This window comes from Podarcis muralis, chromosome 3 (assembly GCF_964188315.1).
Source record: "Podarcis muralis chromosome 3, rPodMur119.hap1.1, whole genome shotgun sequence".
Taxonomy (NCBI): Eukaryota; Metazoa; Chordata; class Lepidosauria; order Squamata; family Lacertidae; genus Podarcis; species Podarcis muralis.
This window is the reverse complement of record NC_135657.1, coordinates 31,782,308-31,804,809: the sequence shown is the minus strand read 5'-3', so window position 1 is coordinate 31,804,809 and position 22,502 is coordinate 31,782,308. Positions and strand designations below refer to the sequence as shown.

The window sequence follows — 22,502 nt, the reverse complement described above, 5'->3', positions numbered from 1 at the left end:
GTTAGTAACCCCAGAGAGGTGACATCCAAAAAGTTGCCTCTCCAAGCCCTGCTATATGGTATTGTTTTCCCATAGGAACATTTGTGATGTATACCCCAATTCTAATAGTGCTGAAAAAGTTCCATGGGCACAGTGCTTACCAATGGCTGGTTTCCTTTGAAAAGAGCTCGTTGGAGACTGGTTGCCATTTTGTAATATTGTGCTTCATGGATCACTGCCTTGCCGTGGCGAAGGGGCTTGAATAACTCAGAGAAGCTATGAGCTATGCCGTGCAGGGCCACCCAAGATGGACAGGTCATAGTGGAGAGTTTTGACCAAACGTGATCCACCTGGAGCAGGAACTGGCAAGCCACTCCAGTATCCCTGCCAAGAAAACTCCATGGACAAAGACAACAGGCATATAAAAGTTATGACGCTGGAAGATGAGCCCCTCAGGTCGGAAGGTGTCCAACATGCTACTGGGGAAGAGTGGAGGACAAGTACAAGTAGATCCAGAGCTGATGAAGCGGCTGGGCCAAAGCCGAAAGGACGCTCAGTTGCGGATATGCATGGAAGCGAAAGGAAAGTCCAATGCTGTAAAGAAAAATATTGCATAGGAACCTGGAATGTAAGAACCATGAACCTGGGTAAGTTGGATGTGGTCAAAAATGAGATGGCAAGAATAAATATTGACATCTTGGGCATCAGTGAACTAAAATGGACGGGAATGGGCGAATTCAGTTCGGATGACTATCACATCTACTACTGTGGACAAGAAACCCGTAAAAGAAATGGAGTGGCCCTCATAGTCAACAAAAGAGTGGTGAAAGCTGTACTGGGATGCAATCTCAAAAATGATAGAATGATCTCGATACGAATCCAAGGCAGACCTTTTAACATCACAGTAATCCAAGTTTATGCACCAACTACTGGTGCTGAAGAAACTGAAATTGACCAATTCTATGAAGACTTACAAGACCTTATAGAAGTGACACCAAAGAAGGATGTTCTGCTCATAATAGGGGATTGGAATGCTAAAGTAGGGAGTCAAGAGATAAAAGGAACAACTGGTAAGTTTGGCCTTGGAGTTCAAAACGAAGCAGGGCAAAGGCTAATAGAGTTCTGTCAAGAGAACAAGCTGGTCATCACAAACACTCTTTTCCAACAACACAAGAGACGACTCTACACATGGACATCACCAGATGGGCAGCATCGAAATCAGATTGATTATATTCTCTGCAGCCAAAGATGGAGAAGCTCTATACAGTCAGCAAAAACAAGACCTGGAGCTGACTGTGGCTCAGATCATCAGCTTCTTATAGCAAAATTCAAGCTTAAACTGCAGAAAGTAGGAAAAACCACTGGGCCGGCAAGATACAATCTAAGTCAAATCCCTTATGAATACACAGTGGAAGTGAGGAACAGGTTTAAGGATTTAGATTTGGTGGACAGAGTGCCTGAAGAACTATGGATGGAGGCTCGTAACATTATACAAGAGGCAGCAACTAAAACCATCCCAATGAAAAGGAAATGCAAGAAAGCAAAGTGGCTGTCCAACGAGGCCTTACAAATAGCGGGGGAGAGAAGGCAAGCAAAATGCGAGGGAGATAGTGAGAGATACCGGAAATTGAATGCAGATTTCCAAAAAATAGCAAGGAGAGACAAGAAGGCCTTCTTAAACGAGCAATGCAAAGAAATAGAGGTAAACAATAGAATGGGAAAAACCAGAGATCTGTTCAAGAAAATTGGAGATATGAAAGGAACATTTCGTTCAAAGATTACCATAATAAAGGACAAAAGTGGTAAGGACCTAACAGAAGCAGAAGACATCAAGAAGAGGTGGCAAGAATACACAGAGGAACTATACCAGAAAGAAATGGATGTCTCGTATACCCCAGGTAGTGTGGTTGCTGACCTTGAGCCAGACATCCTGGAAAGTGAAGTCAAATGGGCCTTAGAAAGCATCGCTAATAACAAGGCCAGTGGAAGTGATGATATTCCAGCTGAATTATTTAAAATTTTAAAAGATGATGCTGTTAAGGTGCTACACTCAATATGCCAGCAAATTTGGAAAACTCAGCAGTGGCCAGAGGATTGGAGAAGATCAGTCTACATCCCAATCCCAAAGAAGGGAAGTGCCAAAGAATGCTCCAACTACCGCACAATTGCACTCATTTCACACGCTAGCAAGGTTATGCTTAAAATTCTACAAGGCAGGCTTAAGCAGTATGTGGACCGAGAACTCCCAGAAGTGCAAGCTGGATTTAGAAGAGGCAGAGGAACCAGAGACCAAATTGCAAACATGCGCTGGATTATGGAGAAAGCTAGAGAGTTCCAGAAAGACATCTACTTCTGCTTCATTGACTATGCAAAAGCCTTTGACTGTGTCGACCACAGCAAACTATGGCAAGTTCTTAAAGAAATGGGAGTGCCTGATCACCTCATCTGTCTCCTGAGAAATCTCTATGTGGGACAAGAAGCTACAGTTAGAACTGGATATGGAACAACTGATTGGTTCAAAATTGGGAAAGGAGTACGACAAGGCTGTATATTGTCCCCCTGCTTATTTAACTTATATGCAGAATTCATCATGCGAAAGGCTGGGCTGGATGAATCCCAAGCCGGAATTAAGATCGCCGGAAGAAATATCAACAACCTCAGATATGCAGATGACACAACCTTGATGGCAGAAAGTGAGGAGGAATTAAAGAACCTTTTAATGAGGGTGAAAGAGGAGAGCGCAAAATATGGTCTGAAGCTCAACATCAAAAAAACGAAGATCATGGCCACTGGTCCCATCACCTCCTGGCAAATAGAAGGGGAAGAAATGGAGGCAGTGAGAGATTTTACCTTCTTGGGCTCCATGATCACTGCAGATGGTGACAGCAGTCACGAAATTAAAAGGCGCCTGCTCCTTGGGAGAAAGGCGATGGCAAATCTAGACAACATCTTAAAAAGTAGAGACATCACCTTACCAACAAAGGTCCGTATAGTTAAAGCCATGGTTTTCCCAGTAGTGATGTATGGAAGTGAGAGCTGGACCATAAAGAAGGCTGATCGCCGAAGAATTGATGCTTTTGAATTATGGTGCTGGAGGAGACTCTTGAGAGTCCCATGGACTGCAAGAAGATCAAACGCATCCATTCTTAAGGAAATCAGACCTGAGTGCTCACTGGAAGGACAGATCGTGAAGTTGAGGCTCCAATACTTTGGCCACCTCATGAGAAGAGAACACTCCCTGGAAAAGACCCTGATGTTGGGAAAGATGGAGGGCACAAGGAGAAGGGGACGACAGAGGATGAGATGGTTGGATAGTGTTATCGAAGCTACAAACATGAGCCTGACCAAACTGCGGGAGGCGGTGGAAGACAGGAGTGCCTGGCGTGCTTTGGTCCGTGGGGTCACGAAGAGTCGGACACGACTAAACGACTAAACAACAACAACAATATTGTGCTTATTTTTCATCATCATCTGTCTATCTATATGCCACTTTTCCACAAAAATGTGCCCAAAGAGGCTCACAACATCTCAAGAGAACAGCTAACAGTTCAAATATATATATTAGAAACAATTATAAATAATATCAATCAATCAAAAAAGCCCATTCAAATGTGTTTAAAACAATTTTTAAAAAAACCAGCTTAGAACTAAACAGGAGGGAGAATAATACCCAACACAGTAATAAAAAATAGTATACAAAACACCCACATGCTCCAGATGATGCACATATTTTGTTTTTTGTTTTTTTAAAAGATATTTATTAAAGTTTTCAATTTTTATACAAATAAAAAGAAAAAAGCAAAAAAAACCAAACATTAAAAACACATAAATTTCACAACTTATTTTTCAATGACATATTTCCCTGACCTCCTCATACCTCCCTGTCAGGGAACTGCCATCGGAAGGACAGGAGGTGCAGAGGCTCAATGAGGTTGAAAGAGGTGTTGCAGCTGAAGAGGGAACCAGTAGGGGGCGAGCAGTAACTCCAAGGGAAAGTGAGTCGGAGGGATGGCTCAGAGACGGTTCCAGCGAAAACAGTGGAGAGGTCTCAGGACCTCCTATAGGGACACCCACTCCTCGCCGGAAACTGTCACGCAGGGAGGCCAGGAGACGTGTTTCCGTTAAGGAGCTTTTATGTTGGAAGCGTTTCCGAAAACAACCACTTTCGGATTCTGCCAGCGATTGACGCAGCCATGCAGGAGGGGCTCCGTCACAGGCAGAGGTTTGAAAACCTGGTCAAACTCTGAGGGATCTGGATTTTACACACAAGCAGCTTATCATCCCATCACAGCAATCCGAAAGTCTTCGAAAGCCAGCTTGTGCAGGCAAAGGCATCATGAGTGAACCAGCCGGAACCGGAGGAGCAGGAGCAGCTGGAGGAGGTCCAAGCCTGGAAGAAAGGTACAGGGCGTTGGAGCTCCAGCTTGCCATGCAAACGGCGAGGCTTGAGGAAAGGAGGGCTCAGGATGCAGAAAAGGGAAAGGAGAAAACCACCTCGCTCGCCAGAAAGGTACCGGGGTTGGTGCAGAAATTTGGGGGGGACCCCAGAAGTTATCATGCCTTTAGAACTGAAATGCAGTACGCTCTCAACCTGCAGTATGATGACTTCCCTGACGAGGAGTCGCGAGTGGCTTTTGTTATTGGCCATCTCGAATCGGGGGCAAAGGACTGGGTTAGACCCTTGATGGCAGTGAATAATGAGATCCTAAAGGACACAAGGAAGTTTTTTCGTGCCATGGATCTGATGTTTTCCAGCGACATTGAGCAGGGAGTGGTACGAAGACAGTTAATGGCTTGCAAACAGGGGAGCCGATCTGTTCGAGAGTACTGGGCTGAATTTACTATGTTGATTCATAAATTGGGGTGGGACCTATCGGCGGAACCCATTCAAATGCTTTTCGAAGAGGGGCTTTCTTCGGCCGTGAAAGATGAACTGTCCCGGGGGCCCAGGGCGGAGTCTATGGATCAGCTGACCAAATCCGCGCTGGCCATAGGAGCGCGCCAGGAAGCGAGGGCTTTGGAAAGGCGGGAAGGGAAAGGAGAACGTTGGAGGGAGCTTCGCATTCCGGACATTCCAGAGCCACCTTTCCCGCCGGCAGAGCCGATGGAAGTTGGAACAGCGCGGGCGCGCGCAGTTTCAAATCCCAGTGATGGGCGGAAGAAGGAGGGAAAGAGCGCCAAGAAATGCTATCTCTGCCAACAGCCAGGGCACTTTGCCAGAGTCTGCCCACAGAGAAAGGAGTGGCAAGGGATGGCAGGGGCTGTTGGGGGGAAAGAGGAGGAGAGCAAGGAGCAAGTAAAAGCCAACGCCTGGCTGCCACCGTCGGGGCACAGCAGCCAGGCCAAAGAGCAGTGAAAGTGCCCACGCCAGAACCACCCAGACCCGCTTTAGTGATAGAGGTGTCTCTAGAGTTGCCAAACGGGCACCCGCTACAGATCAAGGCGCTTTTGGATTCAGGCAGCTCCTGTAATTTTATGAGTAAGGAGTTTGCAGCTGAGCATCAGATACAGACTATCCCTTTAAGTAACCCCTTGCAGGTGACCACGATTGATGGCAGAGAACTGCTGGGAGGAGAAGTTAGCCAACAGACTGTCCCGATGATAATGAGGGTGGCAAGGCACACTGAACAGATAGCGTTTAATGTGGCCACCTTGGGAGGAGCTCCCATCATTTTGGGGATGAGCTGGCTGGCACTACACGATCCACTAGTGGGTTGGCATCAGAGGGTGGTCTCCTTTGGGTCAGCGCATTGCCTAGAACACTGCAAGCAGGGGAAGGTTCCGGGAGGAGCCAGAGTCGCCCTAGCCGGAATGGAAGTAATGGATAAAGGGAAGGTGCCCCCGCAATACGCAGATCTCAGCGACGTGTTCAGCGAGAAGGAAGCTGACCAACTACCCCCGCATAGACCCTTTGACTGTCAAATCAATTTACTCCCTGGGGCACAGCTTCCTGTAGGCAAGTTGTACGCCATGTCAGACAGAGAAATGCAGGAGCTAAGGGAGTTCATTGACAAGAACCTGAAGAGAGGTTTCATCAGAGAGTCCAGAGCGGTGGGAGGTAGCCCAGTGTTTTTTGTGGATAAAAAACACACGGATAAGCCGAGACTGGTGTGTGACTTCAGGGGGTTAAACGCAGTGTCAGAACCTTTGGCCTTTCCAATGCCCAGGATTGATGACATTTTGACCAGGGTACGGAAGGGAAAGATTTTTACAAAGCTGGACCTAAGGGGGGCGTACAATCTGATACGTATAAGGAAAGGGGATGAATGGAAAACCACCATGTTCACCCCTTTAGGGGCATTTGAATATTTAGTTATGCCGTTTGGATTACAAGCAGGGTCGGCGTGCTTCCAAGCTTTTATGAACCACGTACTGGGGCCTTTGCTGTACAAGAATTGTGTGGCCTTCCTAGATGACGTGTTGGTGTACTCTGAGAATGAGGAGCAGCATGTAAGAGACGTCAGAGAAGTGTTGAGCAGGCTGCAGGCCAACCGGCTGTGGGTGAAGCTGGAGAAGTGTCAGTTTCATACCAAGGAGGTGGAGTTTCTGGGGTACCGCCTGTCCGACAAGGGATTGGCCATGGACCCCGGCAAGGTCCAGGCAGTACTGGAATGGAAAACACCCAAAACAAAGAAGGATGTGCAGAGGTTCCTGGGGTTTGGGAACTTTTATCGTAAGTTCATTCGAAACTTTGCCCACCTGACGGCGCCCATTACGGACTGTCTCAGCAGTAAAAAGAAATTCGTTTGGACTGAGGAGGCGGAGCGAGCCTTTGAGGAACTGAAAAGGGCCTTCGCCTCGGAGGAGCAACTTCTGCATGTGGACTTACAAAAAAAGATGAGGGTCGAAACAGACGCATCAGACCGAGCCATAGGGGCGGTGCTTCTTCTGCAGCCAGGGAAGGAGGAGTCAGAGTGGAGACCGTGTGCCTTTTTTTCGCGGAAACTGAACAAATCTGAGAGGAATTACACGGTGTATGACCGAGAACTTCTGGCTATTCATGAGGCCTTCCGGAAATGGAGGCACCTGCTAATTGGCGCACAACATAAGGTGCAAGTGTGCACTGACCACAAGAATCTAGAGTATTGGAGAACGGCACGAGTGCTCAACCAACGGCAGTTGAGATGGGCTCAGGAGTTCTCCAAATTTAACTTTGAGATTTGTTACGTGCCAGGCCCAGAGAACGTTAGGGCGGACGCTCTCTCACGGAAACCTGAATATTTGGAGGGGGAGGGAGCACCCGAAGAAAGACATGTCATTCCAGAGGACCGCTGGGTGTGTGGGGCGGCATTGGTGGGGCAAAGAGAACTGGTAGAGGGAACGGAGAATGATGAATACGCCCAGGACAAACTCAGGGGTCTCAGGAGGGAGGGAGACAAACCCGGAGGTTTTGAGGAGAAAAACGGGGCGTTGTATTACAAGGGAGCGTTATATATACCTGAAGGAGATTTGAGAGAGAAGGTACTCAAGCAGCTGCACGATAGCCCCACAGCAGGGCATTTTGGGCAACACAAAACCATGTGGCTGGTTACCAGGGAATTTTGGTGGCCCAAGGTCAGGGAAGATGTGCGGGAGTATGTGAGAGGGTGTGACCAATGCCAGCGAGCCAAAGGGGAGAGGCGGGCGCCGGCAGGGTTATTAGAACCGCTACCCACACCTGAAAGACCATGGGAAGCAGTGGCAATAGATTTTATGACTGATCTGCCAAAGTCCAGAGGGAAAACAGCCATCATGGTTGTGGTAGACCTGTTAACCAAAATGGCCCACTTTATAGCCTGCTCACATGCTGTCACAGCGGAAGAAACAGCGAAGTTGTTTGTAGAACACATCTTTAGGTTGCACGGGGCTCCATTGAGGGTGGTCTCAGACCGCGGCAAACAATTTACTTCCAGGTTCTGGAGAAAGCTCATGAGCTTGCTGCACGTGGAAGTCAATTTTTCTACTGCCCGGCACCCTGAAACCAACGGGCAGGCGGAGAGAGCAAATGGCATACTCCAACAATATCTGAGGTGTTATGTCAATGACAGAGAGAATGACTGGGCCGAAAAGTTGGCGCTGGCAGAGTTTGCCTACAATAATGCAGAGAATGTGTCCACAGGGATGAGCCCCTTTTTGGCTAATTACGGGTGTCATCCCAGGGCATTCCCAGGGGATGGAGGGGAGAGATGGAGCGTCCCAGCGGCCGAACATTTTGTAGAAGAGATGGAAGCGATCCATCATCAGCTCCAGCTCAACTTAGAAAGGGCCAAGGCACAATATAAGGAGCAGGCAGACAAGAACAGAAGGGAAGGTGAGGCCATAAGGGTGGGGAATCAGGTGTGGCTGTCCACCCAAGGGTTGCCGTTCAAAGGGGGGTGTAAGAAGTTGAGACCCAGAAGATTGGGACCCTTTGAGGTCATTCAGCAGGTCAACCCAGTGGCTTTCAAACTCCGGTTACCCAACCACATGAAATTGCACCCAGTGTTCCACAGGTCGTTACTGTCACCATACAGGGGGGGACGTGAAGGGGAGCACACCAGGGGACCAGCCTTGGAAGAGAGGGAACGCAGCAACCATGTAGCAGAAATCCTCGATTCCAGGTGGAAGGGAAATCAGGTAGAGTATTTGGTGGCGTGGGAAGGGGAACCAGAGTCAGAAAACACCTGGGTGACTGCAGGGGAGGTCAATGACGAGGTTTTAACAGAAACGTTCCACCAAAGATTCCCGAGAAAACCACAGCCGGTAGAAAGGTTTAGGAGGGAATACTTCGGCACCACCGACGAGGAAGAGGAAATGGAGGGATTCGCGGAGTCGGATTTGGAAGAGGGAATGGACTCTGATGACGAGGAATACCAAGAGACGAGGAACAGCAGCAAGTGGAGGGAAGTGTTCGAAACTACGGACGATGAGGAAGGTTCTTTCAGGGGTTTTACCTCCTCCCAGCCAGAAGGGGAGGGGACGGGAGGGGGTGAAGGGGGCCCTGGAGGGGAGGTGGATGTCAGGGAACTGCCATCGGAAGGACAGGAGGTGCAGAGGCTCAATGAGGTTGAAAGAGGTGTTGCAGCTGAAGAGGGAACCAGTAGGGGGCGAGCAGTAACTCCAAGGGAAAGTGAGTCGGAGGGATGGCTCAGAGACGGTTCCAGCGAAAACAGTGGAGAGGTCTCAGGACCTCCTATAGGGACACCCACTCCTCGCCGGAAACTGTCATGCAGGGAGGCCAGGAGACGTGTTTCCGTTAAGGAGCTTTTATGTTGGAAGCGTTTCCGAAAACAACCACTTTCGGATTCTGCCAGCGATTGACGCAGCCATGCAGGAGGGGCTCCGTCACAGGCAGAGGTTTGAAAACCTGGTCAAACTCTGAGGGATCTGGATTTTACACACAAGCAGCTTATCATCCCATCACACTCCCCTTCTTGTATTTCCAGTTCAAATTATTTGTTCAGCAAATCCTTATCTCAAAGCATTACAGCTAAAAAAAAAAAAACCACACCTTATTTTCTATCCAACATCTTAGGTTATTATAACCTTAAATTTTTACTTATAAAAAACCATTTTTTCATATTCCTTTATACCATTACAGCTAGAAACCACTTAATTTCAATCCAACATCATTCAACATTCTTTAATTTTACAATATTTCTGTAAATAGTCCTTGAACTTTTTCCAATCTTCTTCTGCCGACTCTTCTCCCTGGTCACGGATTCTGCCAGTCATTTCTGCCAATCCCATACAGTCAATCAACTTCATCTGCCATTCTTCCAAAGTGGGTAAATCTTGCGTCTTCCAATACTTTGCAATAAGTATTCTTGCTGCTGTTGTAGCATACATAAAGAAAGTTCTATCCTTTTTTAACACCAACTGGCCGACCATGCCCAAGAGAAAAGCCTCTGGTTTCTTCAAGAAGGTATATTTAAATACCCTTTTTCAATTCGTTATAAATCATTTCCCAGAAAGCCTTAATCTTAGGGCACGTCCACCAAAGGTGAAAAAATGCACCTTCATTTTCTTTACATTTCCAACATTTATTATCGGGCAAATTATAAATTTTTGCAAGCTTGACTGGGGTCCTGTATATCATTTTCATAATGTTTTCTCTTAAGGCATTGCATGCCGTAAATTTCATCCCAGTGGTCCACAACTGTTCCCAGTCAGCAAACATAATGTTATGTCCAACATCTTGTGCCCATTTAATCATAGCAGATTTAACCGTATCATCCTGAGTGTTCCATTTCAACAGCATAGATGATGCACATATTTTGGATCCAAGTCGCAATCTTGAAACATCCAGGGATGCTACCCCATCTCTCACCTGGGATACCGTGGACACTCCTGCTTGGACCAGCCTTATTAACACTGGGATCATGGGTTTTAACTCCACACACAGGCCAATAACTCTCTACTGCCTTCATTACAACTTCTTAGCAGTTAAATTTACAAACAGAAGGGGTGGTTGTATCTCAGAAATCTGATGTGCGTGGAATGTGCACGTCTACAGAGAGGAAACAGCTGTATGCCTATAATTAGGAAGCAGGAGAAACAGATCTTTATGCCTAATTTATTCATCAATATAACAAGTCCCTTGTGGAAGGGCAGCGATGTCCTCTGCAAAAAACACACTTGGAAGACAAGAGGCATCATATGGCACTAAAGTGAGCCTCCCAAGACAAATAACAAAAATATAATTAAAATGTTTTGTGCATATGGGCTGAAGATGACTATATGGAGGAGCAAATGATTCAAAGCTCCATGACCCCTGTAACCAGCACTGATTTGGGCACAGAAATGGAGGCTGCAGGGGCACCAGATGGGGAGCTAGGTCTGAGTCAGGGCTCAGAGCTGGCTGAGGAAGACCACTGCACCTGAGGCAGTTGGTTAAGATTTTTCAGAGGAACCTTTCAGATCACCAGGGCCTATAAGGCCAGATCCTGGACCCTTGAGACCCCCTGAAGAACCAGATGCCACCCACGCCACATTGTCAGTCCAGCAATGACAGGAACACACCAGAAGGAAGGCTATAGAGTAGGGCTCACCTTCAGGCCAGAGGGCTGGCCCTTTAAGGCTCTGACATTCTCTCAGGTGGCTGGAGCTGAAGGAGAAATAGTGAGGTAGGAGATCTGAAAAAAATCACATCCGGCAACCAATGTGCCCCTTTGGTTTCATATAGTACATGGGCAGACGAGTCTAAAAAAACCAGGACACAAATTTTTGTGCCCTCTAGCTGCTATGATGGCTCACTGACCAGAAGTAAAGTTTGTTGTTGTTGTTGTTTAGTCGTATTTAGTGTTAACTCTGGATGTGTAGACTCAATTCTGACCAAACTAAGCCTCCTGATGTATATTGTGAAAAGGATCTAGGGGTCTTAGCAGACCACAAGATTAACATGAATCAACAGTAACAAAAAAAACCCCCTAATGCTATTCTAGGCTGCATCAATAGAACTATGGGGTCCTGATCAAGGGAAGCAATAGTACCTCTCTATTCTGCCTTGGTCAGAGCACACCTGGAATACTGTGTCCAGTTCTGGGCAGTGCAATTTAAGGATATTGACAAGCTAGAACATATGCAGAGGAGGGTGACCAAGATGATCAAGGGTCTGGAGACCAAACCTTATGAGGAACAATTGAAGGAGTTGGGTATGTTTAGCCTGGATAAAAGGAGACAGAGAGGACATATGATAGCCATCTTCAAATATCTTAAGGGCTGTCACATGGAAGATGCAACAAGCTTGTTTTCTGGTGCTCCAGAGGGTAGGACCCAAACCAATGACTTCAAGTTACAAGAAAGGAGATTCCAACTCCAGGATATTTCACTGATTTACATTGATGATTTGAGGGTGTTTTTTTAATGTAGTGTTGGTATTTTTGATAGCTCTTATTTAACTTTTCACCTAATTGTTGTGAATTGCCTTGACGTCTTTTTAAAAAAAAACAAAGCATGATTTTTAAAAAGCAATGATGAGAAAAACAGATTGAATGCTTGCTTGCTGCTGGCTGGCATGACGTAGCCTTGGGTAGATACAGGCATATGCTGTTGCCTCTGATGTAGCTTCAAAGACTAGCAGATGCCTCTCTGGGTGTCTGCCTGCTTCCCCTCACTTGGTTTGTATATTTACAAATAAAAATAAATGACAAAAACACCACGCATCACAGGTATACTCCTGCATCCCAAGTAATCCGTCCCTGTAAAACAACATCCTGGAACTTATTTCCTTGGCCAAACTACATACAGTGGTACTTGGGGTTACAGACGCTTCAGGTTACAGACTCCGCTAACCCAGAAATAGTACCTCGGGTTAAGAACTTTGCTTCAGGATGAGAACAGAAATTGCGCTGCTGCGGCACAGTGGCAGTGGGAGGCCCCATTAGCTAAACTGGTGCTTCAGGTTAAGAACAGTTTCAGGTTAAGAACGGACCTCTGGAATGAATTAAGTTCTCAACCCGCAGTAACACTGTATTGTGCATGCATCTATCAGTGTTAAATCACATCCTACATGGCAAAAGTGAAAATACCATTAGACCATTTTCCTCTGCACTGCAATGAGTATTTTCTGCCCCCTCTTTTCTCTCCTTCCAGCTCCTGCCCTGCTATCATTTAAGAAAAACTCACACCTGCCAATGCAAAGTCATATTCAACAAAGGTGGTCCTTTGGCCCTCAGGAAGGAATGTGAATACAAGAGTCTCTTCCATTTCTACCATGGAGTATTTCCTATATGTGCCACATTTTAACTGTAGCTGTGGTGCCATCTAGTGCAGAGATAATCAAATTTCTCCCCTTTCCAACATAGACAGATTTTGCAGAAGATGCCATCAAGGCAGACTCTGTGTCCCACAGACTCTGTGTCACATATGCCTGTGTTTAGGCATATTTAGATTAGGGAGTGCCTGCAGGATCCCCTATGGCAGGCATAGGCAAACTTGGCCTTCGTTATGTTTTGGGACTACAACTCCCATCATCCCTAGCTAACAGGACCAGTGGTCAGGGATGATGGGAGTTGTAGTCCCAAAACGTCTGGAGGGCCGAGTTTGCCTATGCCTGCCCTATGAGGTTCTTCAAATAAGGAAAACAGAGCATGCTTCTTTGGTTCTGGAGTGTCACAGGACTCTGCACACAGGGGACGGCAGGTGTATTTATTTCATGTATATTCAAGGAAAGTAATAGTACCACTCTATTCTGCCTTGGTCAGACCACTCCTGGAGTACTTTGTCCAGTTCTGGGCACCACAGTTTAAGAAGGAAGCTGGAACATGTGCAGCAGAGGGCAGCCAAGATGATCAAGGGTCTGGACACCAAGCCTTATGAGGAACGTTGGAAGGAGTATGTGAAGCCTGGTAAAGAGGAGACTGAAAGGAGATATGATACCCATCTTCAAATATCTAAAGTGCTGTCACTTGGAGAATGGAACAAGCTTATTTTCTCCTGCTCTGGAGTCCCCAAACCAATAGATTCAAGTTTCAGGAAAGGAGATTCAGACTAAACATCAGGAAGAACTTTCTGACAGTAAAAGCTGTTTGATAGTGGAACAGACTCCCTTGGAAGGTGAGGGACTGCGATGGAAGTTTTTAAACAGAGGTTGGATGACCATCTGTCATTGATGCTTAGTTGATTCCACAAGAATGGTTCCCAGCCTCCTATATAGCACTTGACTGATCAGTTCATGGTAGAGAAAGGGAGTGAGATGACCCTCTGGTGTGCTTATCACGGTCAGGTTTATTTATTACTTACTTCAATTATTTACAAGTTGTTCTTCACCCAAATCTTATAACCTGTATACTGGTGGCAGGCTGTTACTGTTGTTATTTGCAGTAGTAGCATATTTGCATTATAATATTTGCATTAATACACAATTACCGTATTTTTCGCACCATAGGACGCACTTTTTCCCTCCCAAAAAGCAAGGGAAAATGTGTGTGCGTCCTATGGAGCGAATGCAGGCTTTCGCTGAAGCCTGGAGAGTGAGAGGGGTCGGTGCGCACCGACCCCTCTCGCTCTCCAGGCTTCAGGAAGCTATCCGCTAGCCGTGGGAGACCCAGCTCTCCCACGGCTAGCGGACCGCTGCGCTAATCCAGAAGCTTGGGGCATGCGGAGCACAGCGCGCCCCAAGCTTCTGGGTGCCGGCAAGGTCTCGCTAGCCCTGGGAGAGCCCCGCGACGTTGCGTGGCTCTCCCAGGGCTAGCGAAGCGCCGCGCTAATCCCGAAGCTTGGGGCGCGTGTAGCTCAGCGCGCCCCAAGCTTCTGGGTGCCGGCAAGGTCTCGCTAGCCCTGGGAGAGCCCCGCGACGTTGCGTGGCTCTCCCAGGGCTAGCGAAGCGCCGCGCTAATCCCGAAGCTTGGGGCGCGCGGAGCTCAGCGCGCCCCAAGCTTCTGGGTGCCGGCAAGGTCTCGCTAGCCCTGGGAGAGCCCCGCGATGTTGCGTGGCTCTCCCAGGGCTAGCGAAGCGCCGCGCTAATCCCGAAGCTTGGGGCGCGCGGAGCTCAGCGCGCCCCAAGCTTCTGGGTGCCGGCAAGGTCTCGCTAGCCCTGGGAGAGCCCCGCGACGTTGCGTGGCTCTCCCAGGGCTAGCGAAGCGCCGCGCTAATCCCGAAGCTTGGGGTGCGCGGAGCTCAGCGCGCCCCAAGCTTCTGGGTGCCGGCAAGGTCTCGCTAGCCCTGGGAGAGCCCCGCGACGTTGCGTGGCTCTCCCAGGGCTAGCGAAGCGCCTCGCTAATCCCGAAGCTTGGGGCTTCGGGATTAGCGCTCCGCTCAGCCTGCTTCCCGGAGCGCCAGGCGCCCTGAAAGCAGAGCTCCAGGCGCTTCGGGAACACATCCGCAGCATGGGGAGCCTTGCAGGAATTCCCCACAGGGCTCCCCACGCTGCGGATAGCAGCCTGCTGCCTGGCAGGTGGGGCGCCCTGAAGCAGAGCGCCCCTCGCGCCAGGCAGACATCCGCAGAGTGGGGAGGCTTGCAGGAGTTCCCGACAAGGCTCCCCACGCTGCGGATAGCAGCCTGCTGCCTGGCGGGTGGGGCGCCCTGAAGCAGAGCGCCCCTCGCGCCAGGCAGACATCCGCAGAGTGGGGAGGCTTGCAGGAGTTCCCGACAAGGCTCCCCACGATTGCGGATAGCAGCCTGCTGCCTGGCGGGTGGGGCGCCCTGAAGCAGAGCGCCCCTCGCGCCAGGCAGACATCCGCAGAGTGGGGAGGCTTGCAGGAGTTCCCGACAAGGCTCCCCACGCTGCGGATAGCAGCCTGCTGCCTGGCGGGTGGGGCGCCTTGAAGCAGAGCGCCCCTCGCGCCAGGCATACATCCGCAGAGTGGGGAACCTTGCAGGAGTTCCCCACAGGGCTCCCCACGCTGCGGATAGCAGCCTGCTGCCTGGCGGGTGGGGCGCCCTGAAGCAGAGCGCCCCTCGCGCCAGGCATACATCCGCAGAGTGGGGAACCTTGCAGGAGTTCCCCACAGGGCTCCCCACGCTGCGGATAGCAGCCTGCTGCCTGGCGGGTGGGGCGCCCTGAAGCAGAGCTCCCCACCCGCCAGACAGACATCGGCCAGCCCCACAAGCTTGGGGGACAGCAGGGAGGCGCAGCGCCACTATCCCGCTGTTCCTCGACCTGGTTCGGTTTCCCTGACCTGCTTTTGGGGGGGAAATAAAGGGGAAAATTTTTTCCTTTATTTCCCCCCCAAAAAACTAGGTGCGTCCTATGGTCCGGTGCGTCCAATCGTGCGAAAAATACGGTACCTTCACAATACCAAGTCAAACAAATCTGCTGATGCATTTCCCTATTTATAATATTCATTACATAGTTAGTTTAAGCAATGGACACAACCCCCCCCCCCAAATAATTCTCTATCCATAAAACCTCAGTTAAGAGTCCATTACAGTTCCTACCTGAATTAACAGATGCATCATGAAAACTCATCTGCTGGTTATCTCTTGATGACAGATCTTTATAAATAGGGCAGCCTGCATCTGCTGAATTTAGGTCACCTTATCAGTTCAAGTTATGTTCAAGCACCTTTGGGAACTGAAGCTTTTCACTGGGAGTGAGAACATGTAATTTCAAGTTGCCTTGCATGCTTTCTTTTGTCCATTTTTACTCTTTCATAAGAAATGCGTCCTCAGATCAGGTCCTCAGCGGACTGGTTTAAATCAAGGTGACTGTAAAGCAAGTTTCCAATTCCCTAATCCATCTATTTCCTGAACAAATACATATAATAATTTGGTGCTATAACAATTATGTTATCCAAAAGCATGCAGGGGAAGTCCCTAACTCACCAAAGGTTTGAGACCCATCGGCTACCCTCAACTGGTTTAGCCGGGCGGCTGAAGCCATTGTCGGCGTATGACCGCTGCTGCATGCTGACTGATTCTAGGAGCCACTAGTGAGTAGCTGAGTGCAGGGTGGGGACCAAAGGATGAGACTAACAGTGGGTCCAAAGGTCAAGAAGGTGGTTTCTGCACATGCTTAAGTGAAGAGCAGGTGGGGCTTATCAACTTGGGAAGGTAGCCCATCTAGAAGGAACTCTCATCCTTAGCCTCTGCTATCTCACGTGACCCCTTCAAGAGGCCAAGAAGTAAAGCCTATACAAATCCGGAGTAGAGTCCCCAAGATGGTTGGATGACACCCTGTATGCCTCCTCCCAGCAACTCCTGCAGTCAAGCTGGTGCCAAACATACTGTTCTGATTTCCTTTTGAGAAGGAAGGCTGAGAGGAGGGTCTTGTTGTCTGGACCTTCATACACTCTGCCCAGGCTTGTGCCCTAGGCAGGTTACTTTGGTGCTACTAACGCAGCACGTTGACTTCACCCCCCGAAGGTGCACTCCATTGTCTCCATTTTGGTTGCTTCCAAATATGTGTGTGTGTGTGTACATACAAAAACCAGTAGCCTGTGACATTAGCACTGAAAGCTGCTGTCTTCTGCCTAATAGTGTGGGAGAACAACTCTGAAGGTCTCTGCAGGAAGTATTCTGAAGTTGGTCCTAAATCAAGGGCAGTTCTATACGGTAGTAGACCTGTAAGCCTCTGGTTGCTGTTGGACTCCACTCCTATTGGTTCCATTCAGAAGGGACAATAGTTAGGGATGATGGGAGTTGTAGTCGAGCAATATCTGGAAGGCCACTGGAAGGCACTGAGATGTTTCGTAAAAATCACAAGATTTACGTATCATATGTGGTGGCAATGTAAGGTTATTTTTTAAAAATGGGAAATGATATCTAATGAATTGAAAAAAAATGTTTAAAATAACTTTTGTTAGAAACCAAAAGCTTTTCTATTAGGAATTACAGGAGCTGATTTACCTAAAGAGTATAAAACTTTATGTATGCAAAAACGGCTGCGTAAATACTGCTAGCGCAGCACTGGAAAGAAGATATCCCAACTAAGGAAGATTGGCAAATTTAGTTAATGGAATATGCAAAAATGGCTAAACTAACTGGAAATCTTAGAAAACAAATATAAAAAAGAATGGGAAATGTTTATTGCATATATACAAAAGCAATGTAAGGAAGTAAATACATTAGAAGGATTTTAAAAACACTTGTAATGCTATGGACAATGTTTAAATTAGGAGGTAATTAGAGATAAAGATTCTTTGTTGACATGCATAAATGAAAATAATACAAAGGAACCAGGGGAGGGAGGGGAGGGAAGTCAGGGGATTCAAAGAAATACCAAAATATGGATTTAATATTAAGAGTGTACATAGTTTTTTTAATTGTTTTATTTTATGTCTTTTTAGTTCTTTTTTAATTGAATGTTTATTGTGAAAATAAAACATATTATAAAAAAGAGATGTTTTGTAAAAAAAATTCAATTAAACATAACAAAAATAATGCTAACTCCTAGCTAAGCAGAAATACCATCCACTCATGCACGAGGATCTTTTTACGGTAAACCATTATAACATGTGAATGTTCTGAGGAAATTGATTTTCAGGGGAAGCTTGGGGAATCTAGAATAATCTGCAGATAATAATCTAGAATAAATTGCTCTTAACAAAGTTACTTCCCGGACTCACCGTAGAAGATTTCTAGGTAACAGCAAAACACTGGATCACACAAACACACACATATCCCAAAAAGCTTGCCTGCCCTCTGCTCTACGCAACCTGAAACCCCATGCCTGTTTACTCAGAAGTAGACCCCAGTGGGTTCTTACTCCCAGGGACATGCGCGCGTAGGACAGCAGCCTGACTTTAGCAGCATTCCATCCGGAAGGGCTTTTCAGTCACGGCACAGCTACTCCATAAAGGATTGCCTACCGAAAAAGGAGCAAGCACGTGCCGCCACCCAGAGGAGGCGGAGAGAGGGAGAAGGGAGAACGCCCTTAAACGCCGAGGGCAACTCCATAGCACGCCCTCGCCGACCACGTGACCCCCGGCCCTTTCCCTCGCTGCTCCGCCAGCCGAGCGCGACGATTCCTCGTCATCCTCCCTGGAGAGTTTGTGGGGGTCGCTCTCGAGACCTAGGACTCCTGGGCGCGGCGCGGCTAATCGATCGCCGAAAGGAAGACGGCTTGGACGGGGCGCGGCTCGATCGCTCTGCGCTCGGCAGCGAGGGGCGGGAGCCTGGCTGTGTAAGAAGCCATCCGGCTGGTTTTTTGGCGCCGCTGCTGCTGCTGCCGCCGCCTCCTCTCCTCCTCCTCCTTAGCCCGAGCTGATTTCGGTCGGGCTTGCTGGTGCAGCTATGGCGGAGCCTGCAGAGAAGATGTACCGGGCCGAGTACGCCAAGAGCGGCCGGGCTTCTTGCAAGAAATGCGGCGACAACATCGCCAAGGACTCGCTCCGCCTGGCCATCATGGTGCAGGTACTTCGCCCGACCAGCCGCCGCGGGCTCCGGGCAGCCCAGCCGCGCCACGTTGCTTGCAGAGGCGCAGGTGCCTTTGTAGGTGCGCCTCCAGGGTTGCTCGGGGGCCGCCGCCGCCCTTTGTTTCTGGCAGCAGCCAGAGGGAGCAGCAGCCTTCCGGGGTCCTAGCAGCCCGGCCATGTGCCGCATGCGGGTTTCGGAGGAGAAGCCGCCCTCTTGCACGGCCTCGCTCTTTGCAGGGCGAGGGGGTTTCCCCCGTGGTTCTCCTCCTCCCGCTGCCTCAGAGCAGCTCGGCGTGCAGGTCTAGGTTTAGGCTGCAATCCTAAACACATTTAGGATTAAGCTCCGAGCAACTCAGGGGTGTGGGGCGGCGCCTGGATAAAACCTGGTGAACTGCCCTGGGCTACGTTTACCTGAAGGCAGCTGTATAAAAATAAAGTAACACGCGGCGTAGAATTGCGCCGTGGCTTGGTCATCCGCGTGCTCCTCCCTCGGCCACCTCCGGGGTTGGTTTGGTCACGGCGAGGAAAGCTGCCCCAGAGTGGCCGGTGTCAGGTTTTGTAGCTAGCCGATCGCCAAGTGCAAAATCAGAACTTGGTTGCCACTCTTGAAGATGGGGGTTGGCGGCGATCAGGAGAGTTGACTTGCAGTGCAGGCTTTTGGGCATGCTTCTGAAAGAAGTAAGCCCCGTGCTCCTCCCAGGTAAATGGGTAAAGAGAGAGTTGCTACCTTGATGTGCTATACAAATACTGGTTTAAATAGGGAGAAAGTAACTCCCTTTAAACTCTGTGGGTTAGGTTCAGGGTACACATTGGATCAGGTGCCAGTCCCCCAGTCACATAACGCGGTCACACGTTTTCAAGCTGTACTCCAGAAGCATGAGAACTGGAAACTTAATTGTGCTTTTTATGCAAAGTTTGCCTCGTCTTGGGCAATACTTTGTTGTCGCTTTCATCAGATCTCTGTGGGTACCATTTCTCTCGTTTTGCAAGTATTTATTAAATTTGTGTCATGACCTTCCTTCCAAAGAAGCCCAGGGCAGTAAGTTTAGAATTTTGGCAGAGGTTCTGTGTGTAATGATTAATACTAGCAACCCCTTTCTCCCTTATTGATGGCCAGTTTACTTCCATAGAAATCAATCAATAACACATGACAAAATAATATCATGAATAGGCATATATTAATAATACACCAGCTTAGTTTTAACTTCTGAAATGTTGTAACAGCAGTGGTAAAAGATATATGATGAAAAAACTTGTAGAAGCGAATTGTGCTGCAAATTGGCAACACTACTTTAAAATACTTTGCATTTCAATCCTATGCATGCCTATTCACAAAAAGAGCAATTGAGTTCGTGAGACTTACTCCCAGGAAACCTGTCTATAGCAGTGGTCTGCAGCACCTTTCACGTAACAATAACTACCATAGATTTGTCAATATTTTCAAAAGTCCATGGCTTGGCTATTGAAAAACAGGGGGTATGTATTACTCTGCAGTACTTAGCTAATTGGGAGCCACTGGTCTATAGGATTGTAGCATTACTTACTAAATTTGTTGTTAGTCCTCCAATAAATATGTCTCAGCACCTTAACATTATAACCCAATAAGGTAGGCTACACTGACTTTAAAACACAACCATTGGTAAGTATTATAAGGTGGTGAAAACAGTCATAATATGAGTATATTATAGACAATCTGCATTGAATGCAAGTACAAATTTTCTCCACCAATGCACAAGTATTTCTGTGAACATGTACACTTGTTGATTTGTGCAGCAACTACTGTGTACACAGATAAACAGACTACAACTACTGATGTATTCACAGGTTGCATACTCACTGAATGTAATGTGTGAACACATCTCATTGTAATGGTATAGCACTAATATTACAATTACTTAAGCATGGTTCAGTGTACGAAGCCTGAGAATTATTCACCAGCTTTGTGCCCGCTCTCTCTGTTTCCTTCTTCCTACTCTGATATGCCGCAGTTCAGTACTTCTGAGGTTTCTTGAATCAGTTTTCTGTTACAGCCAAATTGGGAATCTGTGTTTTAATGTCTGACTGCAAACATGAGTTTTCTAGTCTGGGTTCATGACAGGAGCTTCCCCTCTGCTCTGGAATTATAGGCTGAGCTTGCAGTTTTAAGAGGACATGGCTTTTTGGCCCAAGGAGGCTCTGGGTTATCATCATGTTAAATCAGTGTTTCAAATCCTGATCAAGCCAATTTGACAGCTGAGATTATGCAACAAGAAAGGTGTGAAGGCATACCTGAGTGGCAATGACTCAGACTTCTGTTAAAAGAAAAAGTTGTAGCTAAAAATAGATTGCTCACATGCTGCTGTGAGTAACAAAAGATTTAGGTCATGTAGGAATAACTGTCTTGGAAACAAGTCTGTTAAGATAATGCCTAGTAAACCAAATAATTCAAGTGAACAGGCAGGCATGGATCAACAGCAAACAAGTGAACTTTCTCCAGCAGAAAGACAGGTCTGCTCACAAGCCTTTCCCAACTGGAAATGCATCCAAATAGAGGTCCCTTGGTTTCAGATTGCTTACTCCACTCAAAAGACAATGTTCAAAGATTGTCTTCTGCTATAAATTTAGTGGCTACAATTATTCATAAATCAGACATGGAAAGCATTTCTCTTGGAAGGTTCAAGAGAAGGTTCAACATATAGAGCACTGTATAAACATCTGGAAAATGATAGAAATTCAATTAGCATATGCTGGGTAATCCTGAAAGACTTTTATAGCATTCAAAATTTAAAAATAATTCTTGTTTATTAATTCCTTGAATAATTACTCTGCAGAAGCGCTTGGGCCCAACAAGTTATTCTAAGTTTTGTAAGCCCAATGTTATTTTGATGGGTTCTGCTCCTCCTCTAGTGAGGAAAAGATGCTTAGCAACTGCTCACTGTCTCCCAGAAATCCCTAGCTCATTTTACATTTTTCCCTTTTACATTGACTACATCAGTGGTTGGGGGAATGTTCCAGAACTCATGCTAGTTAACAGAGTACGGTTCTTAAACTGCCTTCTTTTTAAAAATGGCCTGATGTGCAGTGGTTAGAGTGTTTGACTAGAACCTGAGAGACAATGGTTTGAATCCCCACTTGGCCATGGAGCTCACCTGAGTATCCAACACCAGGTTCAAGGAGCACCGCAAGCCAAGAACTTTGCTCTTTAGGGGGAAGTGTAACCCCATCACAGATACTTCGGATCCCTATTGTGAGAGTTACTGATCTCCTAGTCAGCAGGACTTTTGTATTAAATGGATTTTGTTCTCACACATCTAGTTCCTTGCTTTTGTTTGGAGGGAGTGAAGCACTGCCATGGAAAAGTGCAGCAGCACCTCCAGTAAGACGATAGACAAAGAGGCTCATTGCAAACCATCAGAAGCCAAGAAGAAAACATAGCTTCATATTGTGGTTTGCATGGAGCAAGACAAGTCATAAAACATAGTTTGAACATAACATTAAGTCAGGGACTGGAGAGGAAGGAAGTGGGAACTCCTGGACTGGTATGTGATATTAAGGAGTGGGGTGAACTATACGAAAGGATGTGTTTTGTGAGGGGCACAAGGTCTAAGTCCATTAGGAATTAAACATCAAAAGCAGCAACTTCAGTTGTACAGTACTGGGAAGCAAGTAGGCAGCCAGTGAAAAACATTCAGTTGTTTAAATAAGATGGCCTTCTGCAGCTAATATAGTGCAAAGTGCACAGCTTTGTTTCTTGTTAAGAGATTACTGAGGCTGAGTGAGAGCTTTTT

The 22,502-nt window shown here is 47.5% G+C and overlaps 1 protein-coding gene across 1 annotated transcript in view; it reads left to right on the top strand.

Annotated features, from left to right (window-relative positions):
- The first annotated feature begins 18,482 nt into the window (after nt 1-18,482).
- Nucleotides 18,483-22,502, top strand: part of PARP1 (poly(ADP-ribose) polymerase 1) — a 42,554-nt gene continuing 38,534 nt past the window's right edge. The window contains exon 1 of the mRNA XM_028724505.2: nt 18,483-18,733. Within this exon, the coding sequence (XP_028580338.2) occupies nt 18,614-18,733 (120 nt within the window). The 5' untranslated portion in view covers nt 18,483-18,613. The remainder of the gene's footprint in view (nt 18,734-22,502) is intronic.